General features: G+C 43.9%; 3 protein-coding genes across 3 annotated transcripts; all 3 read left to right on the forward strand.

The window, feature by feature from the left end:
• The first annotated feature begins 362 nt into the window (after nucleotides 1-362).
• Nucleotides 363-4136, forward strand: LOC130382115 (leucine-rich repeat-containing protein 74A). The gene is made up of 10 exons (XM_056589724.1): nucleotides 363-372; nucleotides 1177-1349; nucleotides 1440-1547; nucleotides 1649-1742; nucleotides 2176-2261; nucleotides 2341-2535; nucleotides 2714-2809; nucleotides 2981-3124; nucleotides 3427-3534; nucleotides 4005-4136. The coding sequence occupies exons 1-10, from the start codon at nucleotides 363-365 to the stop codon at nucleotides 4134-4136; spliced, it is 1146 nt and encodes a 381-aa protein (XP_056445699.1).
• A 1456-nt stretch (nucleotides 4137-5592) lies between these two features.
• olfm4.1 (olfactomedin 4, tandem duplicate 1) lies at nucleotides 5593-7444 on the forward strand. Its single transcript, XM_056589726.1, has 5 exons — nucleotides 5593-5646; nucleotides 5764-5937; nucleotides 6038-6250; nucleotides 6371-6518; nucleotides 6615-7444. The coding sequence occupies exons 1-5, from the start codon at nucleotides 5593-5595 to the stop codon at nucleotides 7442-7444; spliced, it is 1419 nt and encodes a 472-aa protein (XP_056445701.1).
• Nucleotides 7445-9600: 2156 nt separating this feature from the next.
• olfm4.2 (olfactomedin 4, tandem duplicate 2) lies at nucleotides 9601-11765 on the forward strand. Its single transcript, XM_056590165.1, has 5 exons — nucleotides 9601-9658; nucleotides 9935-10102; nucleotides 10247-10459; nucleotides 10623-10767; nucleotides 10858-11765. Exons 1-5 carry the CDS (start codon nucleotides 9605-9607, stop codon nucleotides 11640-11642), a joined length of 1365 nt encoding a protein of 454 aa, XP_056446140.1. The 5' UTR covers nucleotides 9601-9604; the 3' UTR covers nucleotides 11643-11765.
• The last annotated feature ends 294 nt before the right edge of the window (nucleotides 11766-12059 follow it).

Genomic DNA, 12059 nt, shown 5'->3' on the forward strand with positions numbered 1-12059 from the left:
CTGAAACAATAAGGTTATTTGGGTCAGTTAATAATAGAGAATAGAAAAAGTTCTCTATCTGACATATTGCTTCTATATGCATGTATGTATGTTTCCTACTGCTCTATCTATCTTCTAACAAAAAAAGTATGAATTTGTTTGTACATTTTCATAATAGTACAAGGCATTGCCTTTCTACCCCATCAGATGAATTGTTACATGTAAAATCCTGCTGGGGCAACTAACCTTTGGCTGTTCCAAACCGTAGCGTATCACATTTTTAATTAGCTGTGTATTCTATTCAGATAAATGTGATAATTGCACTAAGGTCTATAAGTGTGTTTTACATAGACAACAATCTCTAGCTCACTCTATATGATGGCATGCTAAAGGGTAGGAGGGATCAAACAACAGGTTTTCCTGCTTGCTTCCTGGTCGCAGAGCTCCTGGCCTCTGAATTCTACGGAAAGGACAATGTGGTTGCATTCAAATCACCTCTCTGAAGACTTTACTGTGTGTTTTAGCTCAGTGCTATTGCATCGGACTGCAGCTCAAACCAATAATTATAAAGGTGTCATGTTATGTAAACATAAGCAGCCTACACTAAATAGACATTAATCACAATAACAACACAACGTGAATAACAATAGGTATCCACAGATACAAATGTCAGGACTTTATGGACATTTATTTTATAGATCATATAATAAGGGGGGGGGGGCTTTATTTTGAGCCTGTGTTTGTGGGTGCCTGGTTTCAACCATGGTGATATAAATTATTGATCATTAAACAGGACAAGCTACCTGGAAGGTAGGATTACTGTGCACTGGCCTGTTTAATGTCACAGTAACAACAGTAACAGGCAACTGAGGAACAATAACTAGCTGTTTATTTAACGGCCATAGCCCCACTATTTAAATTCATATTGTGTGGCTAGGCAGCATTGAGAAATGTCTTTACTGTATCTTGATTCCCTTACCATAAAAGAAGATGACTCAAACTCCTCCACTGAAAACCTAAGTTTGGAAGAGGACTTGGATTCAGACTTGGAGCCAGATGGTAAGCAATCCAAGTCGTCACGGTAACTGTTGCATTCTACACTAATGTTGCCTTTGTATAAATAGTGTGTGCTTAAAAGGGTTTTATTTAAGAGAATATTCTTGACAGCGCTCTGATAGAAGTAGTTCTCCTTGCCAGAAAAGCCAAACCACAAGCCATCAACCACAGCCGAAGTGTACCTGGAAGCCTGCAGACTGACTGGTGTGGTGCCCGTCTCATACTTCATAAGACACCGGGGTACCTCCACCATGGACCTAAATCACCACGGACTCGGACCACTGGGCTGCAAGGCCCTTGCTATTGCATTAGTGGTGAGCTTGAGAAGGGTGAACGAACTTGATGGTATTTCGTGTCTTCCTTTCCCGAGAGAAACTGCACACCTTTGTTTTGTGTTTCCTCAGACTGATATGACCATCAGTACCCTGGAACTGGCAGACAATCACATTCTAGCGGAGGGAGCTAAACACCTTGTTGAAATGCTGAAGGCTAATTTCACCATCAATACCATGGTGGGTTGTTGCCCTGCTCTGCCACTAGGAGGAGCACATGTGCACACGATCAAGCGTATTTGGGATTTAGGGTTAGGTGTGAATATTGTTTTCTTTTCTAGGATTTGTCGGACAACCACCTTCAGTCTGTCGGCGCAGAGTGTATTGGAAAAATGTTGCTTGAAAATATTTCATTGAAATCGTTGAAACTCTCAGGTAATGTTTATATAAAGTGTATAAGTATATATAAGTATAATAATTGTATTGCTTACTAGTACTACCACTGCTATTATTTCCATACTCACTCATAATACAATTTCCATTTAGGAAACAAATTCACTGAGGACGATGCAAAATTCTTTGCAGATGCATTATCAGTAAGCACATTTAATAGATAGCTTGCTTGATATTGCCTCAAATAAAATAAGCTTCTCTGATCATCGTGCTTGTTTATGCTTCATACCAAAGAGCAATTATAGAGTGAAACACCTGGACCTGAGCCACAACGCTTTCAGTGGACGTGGAGGAGAGCATTTGGGACAGATGCTGGGTATGACAATATTCTATACTTGTGTGTCTCTCAGCGTTTCTTGGTCCAAACAGTAGTACTGCATATTTATGATTGACGGTTTCACCTTCAAACCGTCAGCAAACAACGAGGGTCTAGAGACGCTGGACCTCAGCTGGAATCATCTCAGGATGAAAGGAGCTGTGGCCTTTTCGGCTGGGCTCAAGGTGCCGTCAACAATAGTATCGACGTTCAGATCATCATCAGTGACGTGCCGCTGAAATCCTTCCTCTCACACACGCGCAGGTGAACATAACCTTGAAACACCTGGACCTGTCGTGGAACGGGTTTGGGAATGAGGGAGCGCTGGCGATGGGAGAGGCGCTGAAATACAACAACACTCTGGTCCATTTGAACCTCAACAACAACCGCATCACCAACGAGGGGGTGGGCACGCTGTGCAAAGGCCTGGAGTTCAACGACACACTGAGAGTCTTACTGGTGGGTGAGACAGCTGGAATTCTACCAATACCTTTTGTTTTTTTCAATACTCAATGTGTACTGTAAGTAATTAATGCCAGTTACATTCAATGTGTACTGTAATTAATATAGTGGCTACAAGCAAATGTCCTATATGTGGTTTAGTTAATACTGCAGCCTATTTCGTGTGCTCGTTTAGCTGGCATACAATTCTCTGACAGTAGAGGGTGCACTGGCCCTGGTTAATGTGGTGAAGAACAGCCATAAAACGGCCTTGGAGGAGATCAACATATGTGTGAGTAACCAGTGTGGCTCCTAAGTATTTTCTCTCATCAATGTTCATATAGGTAGCCTATCTATCTCTAAAAAACGATTTGAATTATATCTTTGTATGCATTGTCAGAGATTACTTTATTCGATTTAGCCTACATTCACTGAGGACATCGTTCCATTGGTATTTTCACAGAACGTGTTGGTAAATGAGAACTTTGTGCGGCTGCTGGAGTTGACCTGTCAGGAGCACCCCAGTCTAGAGGTGCAGTATGGGGGGGTGGGGGGCTTTATTGCAAAGAAACCCCCCAAACGTCTCGACCCTATGAAGGTCATCCAGGTATGCATGTGCATCACGTGGAAACCCTGCCTTTATTTAAATTAATCCAAACATTCTGCACCCAAGGTCAAATTTATTTTTCTAATTATATTGGGTTTTAATAAGTTTACGGTAAGACTCGTTTTAAAATTTAGAAGCAGATATTAAATGGTTTTTAAACAAGGGGCCGATGACGCGGCCAATAATATTAAAATATAAATCATTATAACAATGCACCCAATTCTAATAATTGCTTGTGATAAAGATGTGATTATCCTTTTTACACTTTCCCTGTTTCCTCTTCTCTAACACGTTCTGTGAAGGACTATCTGGATCAACGCAAACTGCGCTTGTGGGACTTCTTCCGGAACATCGATAAGGACGGCACCATGCGCGTCCCTGTAGGGGACTTCAGGAAGGCCGTGCAGGTTGTCCCGTAACGTTCATTCATTCATATTCTGACATGTAAACACACAACCGCAACGAGTATTGGGGTACAGGAACCATGAATCCTTCGACATCTGTAATATGCCTTTCCATTCCATTGTTTTATAATTAGTTGACTTTATAATTAGTTATCATGTTTTATGGAGGACTCGCATGCAGCCAATAGGTTGTGCCCAAACTACGTCACTAGGGCACCACTCAAGATCTAAATCTGGAGATTTATATATTTAGGCATTTAGAAGATGCTTTTATCCAAAGCAATTTACTATTCATGCACATATTCATAAACACATTCATGCACATATTTACTTCAGTGTCAAACATGCAAGTATTCAACACATATATACACACATGTACGGCGGAGTCAACCATGAAGGCAACAGCCAGCTCGCCTGGAGCAGTTAGGGTGATTCGTATTCATTGGAGATTTTTCTGAAATTGTGATCAATGACAGCAATCCAGCATTCCTTTGGATCGCTACCAAATCGAGGAGCTGATTCAGAGGCTGGACCGTGAGAGGACAGGCATGGTAGACTACAGGTACAACGCCTCACATCATCAGCCCTCCAAGACACACCGTGCCTAGAAGCTGCTCAAACAAGAGGCCGTTAAAACACTGTTTTCCTACGACATGCAGCACATTGGGTGGGATTGCACTTATGTGTACATTCCTCAGCATGTGTGATTTACTGAGCAATATTTGTAAAACGTGTGGCGTGGAAATTTGGCCAGGTTTCATCCATCGTCACAAGCCTTCCTAAAAGGCTAAAAGTGAATGTATCATAATTACATCCTGCCGTGCTTAGGGGCCTTTCGCTGCCATCTTGAGCTGCCGTATCGTTCTAATGTCGTGAGGACGGTCTCTTCACAGGGGGCTGGCGGACACCCGCAAGCAGATGATGAAGGACCACCGGCGGCAGCTGCGCAAGACCGAGTCCCGGCAGAAAAAGGAGAAGCAGAAGAGCGACCGCATCCTCAAGACCTTCCAGAGCGCCGTGGAGGCGGTGACGCCGCACGAGTCCATGGTCATGTCGCCCGGCGCCGGGGCCAAGGAGGACTCGAGCGGGCCCCAACACTTCTCCGCCACGCCCCTGAGCTCCTGGCACCACATCGTCATGTCCAACAGCAGCCGCTACTCCGTCACCAACCTGAGCAGCGAGCACGTCCACCAGCCCCACCACCACCTCCACCGGGAGCAGCAGAGACCCACCAGTTCGCCCGCCATGCGGTCCTACTCGCACCCCAACCTGCTGGACGACTCGCCGCGCTCCGGCCCCGGCAAGACCGGCTCCTCTGCCCAGGGGACGCACTCTGACCCGGAGGGGGACGTGGGCAAGCTCAGCGCCGCCACGGACCACTTGACCCGGTCCAGGCCCACGCTCAACAACCAACTGTCTGCCGGCAAGAGCAAAACAGGCAAAGTGAAGAAGAAGAAGAAGAAGCGAGTGGAGAAGGCCTGAAAGAAACCCGACCACTCAGGAAGTGCCTTATGTTGATACATAAGGTTAATCTTTGCAAAGCAAAGATCATCTTTGAAAAGCAAAGATTAACCCTATGCTTTGTTTGTCAATCACCATTATCTAATAAAGATTTTTAAAGAATGATGGCATTCTTTTTATTTGGCGGTTTCTCAAAGCAAGTCATATGAACTAATCATCGGCATTGTGTATGCCTCAACTCAGGTGATACATCGATTGACACACAATAACGCACAACTAATAATAACTACGTACTATCTCAAGGCAGCTACAGTTTGACCCATCCTATTTTTTGTGTCCCTGATACTCTACTGTCTCTGGTTCTAATACCAAGTCAAACATTGTATATTTTACAATTGAACATTACCAAAGTCAATGTTCTCCTGATAACCATACAGATTGGCTTGTTTAATAGGCATGGCCATATAACAGTTATCCATGAAGGGGATGCTGGGAATTTGAACAGGTGCAGTTCTTCTCTCTAGAATCATAAATTCTAGAGCCACCACTATATAAGTCCAGGCATCAACTTGGCTCCATCATAAGAACATAGACTACACCAGAATGATTGGCATTCTATATTTCCTATTCCTGCTGAGCTCCACCACTACCTGCGGGGTATGTACAACATGTAAAACAAAAAGCCATTAAGATTCAATCCATGTCTTTAACCAAAACCTCTGCCTGTATTCCAGCCAAACGCATCATCACTGTGAATGTGTGCTTCCCTTAAAGCATGCTGGACGAGGGGGAGAAGCGAGTCTTAAGAAGGTCACTGATGGTGGGACAGGGGACGAGTGCTCCTGCAAAGCCTTCCTGCCAAGCTCAACCTTCAACATACAAGACCTGGAGGAGGTAGAGGGGGTGGCTGTGGAAGTCACCCATAAGCTGGAGCTGGAACTGGGCAAGGTACCAACCCTAACCCTAACTACTGCTGCAATATGTCAGGCTGGGGAAGAACATTGTTATGGGTATGTGATGTAACCTGGATGCATAACCTGGATTGCAGATGGAGTCCTATGAAAGCCAGATCACGGCGTACACTGTGAAGATTGTCAACCTGACCATGGAGATTGAAAAGATGGAGGGCGACCCTGAGGCGGTAAACGACACCCAAACAGAGAGCATGAAGATCCAGATCAAACAGGCGGAGGCTCTTGTGGTCGAGCTCCAGTCTTTGGTTCAAGCATCAGCCGCTGTCTTCGAGTCCCTGCGTGAAACGGTGGGACTGAAGTTTCTTTGGGTTTTCCAGAAACATCATTTTGTAGATCATTAAACGTCTTAGGAGTGGTTGAGGAAAATTCATCTTTATGGTAATTATAATGAAGGAAACCTCTTTCAGGTCACATCTCAGATGTCCACCCTGACCCAGCTGGAGGAGGAACACGATAAGAACCTGGTTCTGGAGACCCGCCGTGAGTACATAAAGATCCAGCTCAAACTGGAGGAATGCGAACGCCGCCACCAGGAGATCTTCCACCCCGACATTGGTGAGAAGATGGCTCACACTCTAACACACTCAATCCTCTGTCCTCTGACTCAAATTCTGACTTAAACTGACTTGGTGTTGAATTTGCTCTTTACAGGATCCTGCGCACACACTGGTGTCATCAGAGCCAGCCAGCCTATCGTCAGTCAGATTAACGCAGACCTCAGTTCTTCATACAAATTTGGAGCCTGGGGGAAAGACTCAAAGCCTTTTAACGGCAATGAGTCGATGTATTGGTATTCTGGGTACTATAGCGCAGCCATCATTGACGTCAAGTTCTATGATAATTACCAAGATCTCATTTTACGAAACCACTTCCAGCATCACAGGTTGCAAAGTAGCTGGTACGGCACAGGAAACAACGTTGTTCTCCGCGAGAACGCTCTTTACTACCAGCGCAGTAGTCCCTTCAGCATGGCCAAGCTGAATTTCACCTCCATGAGCTATGAATACAAGCTCATCAACCGGGCTTCCACTAAGTTCTCCTACGCTCACTCGCCCAATCAGAACTTAGATTTTGCCGCCGATGAGACCGGGCTGTGGGTGACATATGCTAGTGAGGAGACGAACGGCCGTCTTATCTTGGCTAAGATCAACGAGCACTACTTTGGTATAGAGGAGGAGTGGCAGACTAGTGTGTACAAACCAGCGGTCAGCAACGCCTTCATGGTGTGTGGGGTTCTCTACGCCGTCAGAACCGCTGACATCCAAACGGAGGAGATCTTCTACATGTTTGACACCAAGACCCAACGAGAGCACTATATCAGTGTTCCCTTTGAGAGGTTCCAGGAGAGCTATGTTAGCCTGGACTACAACCCAACGGATCAGAAGCTGTACATGTACAACAATGGCTACTATCTCAACTACCATCTGTGGTTTAATCACACAGCAAAGGCCATTGAGGATACGCCTTCCATTCTGATCTAATGATGAGAGACATGCAAACCCTCATTTCTGTTTCTCTTCTGAATAAATCTTTTTGTGCATGATTACTGTGTGGAGCGCATTTATTTTCTCATCATTGACTTGGACGCTGATAGTCAGACATCTTTATGATTACATTTGAGGAAGGTCTAAGTGACCTGTGGTGACAAGGTGAACACTTGTTCCCCTTTCTGAATCTGAATGTATTCAGATTATTTATTAATTTTGTACATTGTTTGATTAAAAAATATCTGCAATGAATTATGGATAATTTATTGTATTAACTGATTGGGCTAATTTTTCAAAATGCAGGTTAGAATTATAAAAAATAAAATCAAATAACTTAAATATCGATTAATTGCCAAATGATATCTGGAAATATGGCATGAAGGAATAAGAAACATCAAACAATGCAACAAAAAATATTGAAACTTATCAAAACCAAGTTGGGCAATTTCAGAATTACGATCATTATCTTTGTACAAATTAAATGCCTATGAATCCCAGCTCTTAGCAATGAAATAAATAACCAGTAAGCAATTTAGACACCAACATGAGAAATAGGGGAACATGAGCATAAAATATCTATGTGTGTGGTTCCAAAGGACCTAACGGGCCAAGCCTCTGGATATTATGACCTGCTGCTCATTGGTGGCCCTTCCTGTGAACCTGCGAAAGTGTTGAAATAGTTCAGATGGACATTCTCCCAAGGCTGCTTTGCTTGTTTCTAACACTACCATTTGATACACAGATAATACATTGGTAGAATGGTTCAAGTGGTTTTCGATGTTTTCTGTGGCATGGAAAGGAGCCAAGAGTTAGATACAAGACCATCTAGCTTCATGGGGAAACAAAAGGGTCTGCCAATTACCAAGCAGCTCAGACTAAACTCTTAATAAATATATGCAACACTGAGTATTCAGTGATATGGAAGTAGATTAAATGCCAGTACTCACGGTCCCACTACATGCTATCTCTAGAGAGAGAATTGAAACTCCACCTGGAGTGAAACTCTAATACGTGGCTAGAGCTTTCACTGTAAAACAAAGGTGTCTAAGTCCTTTGGGCCTAAGGATCCCTATGCCCTGATTCGCTGGCCTGATGCAGGTTTAATTCAAAAGAGACTTGATGCTAAATTTAAAACATTGCAGGATGAGGATGGAATATTTATCTGCATTTCTTTGGGAAAGCCTCGAAAGCTTCCACAGTCTAAGGGAGCAAAATGTCTTGGCCAACCAGGGTTTCTTTAGAGTCGAAGTAGAGACATCACATTAATATAATATTTAGTGAAATCAAATAAAATCAAAAACTAAGTCTACCCATTCCCACTATTGAAAGACATTCAGAGATTCCATGAAAAGGGTTGAAACACTACCATTAACGTTTGTCTTCAGGTTTTGTATTTGGGTAGGATGCCATCACAGCCTCTGAGCTTGCTAAAGCTTAAATGTTTATAAAAATGCTGGTCGCCAGTAAAATAACACATTACGAAAAATGGTTGAGTCAAGGACCACATACATTAGCAGAAATATTTACTGTGATGCATGAAAGTTTTGTTATGAAAAAATAAAATTGTTTGAGACTCAAGACATATTTGATTATATTGGATAAGATGGATTGAGGTTATCAACCAATATAAAAACAGATTTCAGGTAAAAGTTCATAAGTCGTATTGTAACTCCCTGGTTCCTTGCTATACAATGATTTGTATTGAACTGTTTGGTTTGGTTTTGTTTAAAAAAGAATAGTTCAAATTCAAAAAATATTTAAAAAGAAAAAGGCAAATCAAAGTGGTCAAAGGGGTGTAAATAGCCTGTTATGAATGTAGTACAAGCGATGAATGTTTGCACAGTTGGTTAATACACACAAGACACACCTGACATATCAGTTAATAGCATAGTATGTCCTCATTTGTAAATATGATAAAGATCACTTCACCTGGTGTGTTTCTCACCCGGTTCGGAAGTTCGTCAAACGTATGCAATAACTTTTAATAACACCATAAGTCAACATTTCAATCTATTGGGGTAGATGATGGACATCAGGTGTTCAGAGCCATAATCGTGAGGAGGAGGAAGGTGTTCATGATACAACAAGTGTCTTTAAAACCCATCCGAGACCGGGCAGAAAGCACAGAAAGATTTTGAAAGCGACACAGTGAAGATGTTTGAACTTCTGCTGTTGCTTTCAGTCATCGGCCCGGCTTCAGCTTGGACAGTAAGAGACCTTAGTTCACCTATGACTAGGATGTACAGTATGTATGCAATGTGTTCTGTGTTCTGTGCTCTCTCTCTCTCTCTCTCTCTCTCTCTCTCTCTCTCTCTCTCTCTCTCTCTCTCTCTCTCTCTCTCTCTCTCTCTCTCTCTCTCTCTCTCTCTCTCTCTCTCTCTCTCTCTCTCTCTCTCTCTCTCTCTCTCTCTCTCTCTCTCTCTCTCTCTCTCTCTCTCTCTCTCTCTCTCTCTCTCTCATACCTTACTCTGTATTCAACAACAGTCGCTGGAGGACTGGGTATCAGGGAATGTGACGGTGTCTGTGGGAGACTCTGGCCAGTGTCTGTGCCACGTCTACCTACCCGACACCACCTTCAGTGCCGGTCGGGTGGAGCACATGCAGCAGGTCACCAAGGATTTGATCCTGGAGGTGAACATACAAATCGAAAAGGTATTGCAACTAGATGAAAGGCATCACATTTCAGTTTGTGAATATACAAATGGTTGATTTTAAAGTGTTGAAAAAGTGTGTATTTCCCACATTCAACACATTTTTGTTGCGTTTAAGGATTATTTAATGTGTTCCTTTGTTTAGATCGATAGCTACGATGGTAAATTGGGGGTCTTTCTGAGTGAACTGGAGAACCTTGACATGAGAGTGAAACTGCTGGAGAGCAACCCAGACAAATACGTCAAACTGGACTTTGAGCTTCTCAGAACGGAGCTCCGTGAGTTTGAGGCCCTGGTCACTGAGCTCCACGAGGCCCTGAACGGCTCCTCACCCACGCTCGACAGTCTGTATGTGGAGGTAACAAAATATCAAAGATATTTCAGAAACACAACATTTTGGCAGAAATACATAATTTTGTGCAAAATCTCAGAATAACAAATTCTTGGGTGCCACAAAAGTAAAACCTAACAAATTCTTTAACTTTATTGTCAACACTAAATGGGTCAATTGCGTCTCTAAGATCCGCAACATGACGCTTATCGTGGACCGACTGGAGGGCTACGACAAGGGCAACCTGGATGTGGTCCGCCTGGAATTCGCCAAGTTGAAGAAGAAGCTGGACGACTGCCAGAAGGAGCTGGAGGACATCATCACTCCCGACATCGGTAAGATCAATCGTGGACACAATAGCAATGCCGGTGATACCTTTTGCTTTGGATATATTGATTTTAAATAATGAATTTCTTCTTTCCTAGGCAACTGTGACCACCAAGGCATCATCAGCCTCAGCAAGCCCATGGCCATCCAGCTCAACGCTGACCTGGATTCAGGCTATAGATACGGGGGTTGGGGGAAAGACTCCAAGCCTGCTCAGGGCTCTGAGTCCATGTATTGGTACGGTGGCTACCGTGGCCCATCCGTTCAATACCTCAAACTGTACTCTGATTATGATAAACTGATCTTACGCTCTTCGTTCAAAGTCCACAACATACCACGTGACACCGGCAACAATTACATCGTCCACGGCAACACCATGTATTACCAGTACAACAGCCCGTTCAGCATGTCCAAGTTCAACCTGAATTCCTCCAAGCACGACTACAGAGTGATCCCGGACGCCAGTCGGAGGTTCTCGTACAGCAACTCATCCGATCAAAACATGGACTTTGCGGCCGATGAGAACGGACTGTGGGTGATCTACGCCACGGAACAGTCGAAAGGTAAGCTGGTCGTGGCCAAGATAGACATGCCGTCCTTTGGCATAGAGAACGTATGGAGCACCGGGGCGTACAAGCCGCTGGTGGGGAACGCCTTCATGGTGTGCGGAGTGATGTACGCCACCAGGCCACTGCCGGTGTCTCCGAACAGCGAGGAGATCTTCTACTCGTACGACACCAGGAGCGGCCAGGAGAGGCAGCTCAGCATTCCCTTCGAGAAGTTCCAGCAGAGCTACTACAACCTGCACTACAATCCGGCCGACCAGAAGCTGTACATGTACAACGACGGCTACTACGTGTCCTACGATGTGAAGTTCAACTGAGGGGCCGCACGCTTCCTCCACTCATTCTTCTCTGTAATCAGTTATCTGTTGTGGGGGATGTGACTGAACTGTTTGCACCTGAAAACAATGCAATTTCTGCTTCTCATTTCCACAATAAATTCAATCGACGCAAGTTATTTTGGTTGTTTTCATTAACACGGATATTAGATTGAAGCTTAAAAGGTCCAGTGTGTAGAATCTAGTCAAATAAATGGGTACTACGTGTGTCTCCTCAGTGCTTTGGGAGTGAGGGTCTGACAGCGCCAACCTGAGAGTGCGATCAATGCATCATTGATTTGGATACACCCTCTGCTAAGAAATGCTAAAAAGTTATCATGATGACCTGTGTGTCTTCTCCCAATTACAATCAATCAAGTGGTTAGTAGTGAACCTTAGGGTTAGCACAGGAAGTGAGTA

The sequence above is a fragment of the Gadus chalcogrammus genome, chromosome 5 (genome assembly GCF_026213295.1).
Source record: "Gadus chalcogrammus isolate NIFS_2021 chromosome 5, NIFS_Gcha_1.0, whole genome shotgun sequence".
In the NCBI taxonomy this organism is placed as follows: Eukaryota; Metazoa; Chordata; class Actinopteri; order Gadiformes; family Gadidae; genus Gadus; species Gadus chalcogrammus.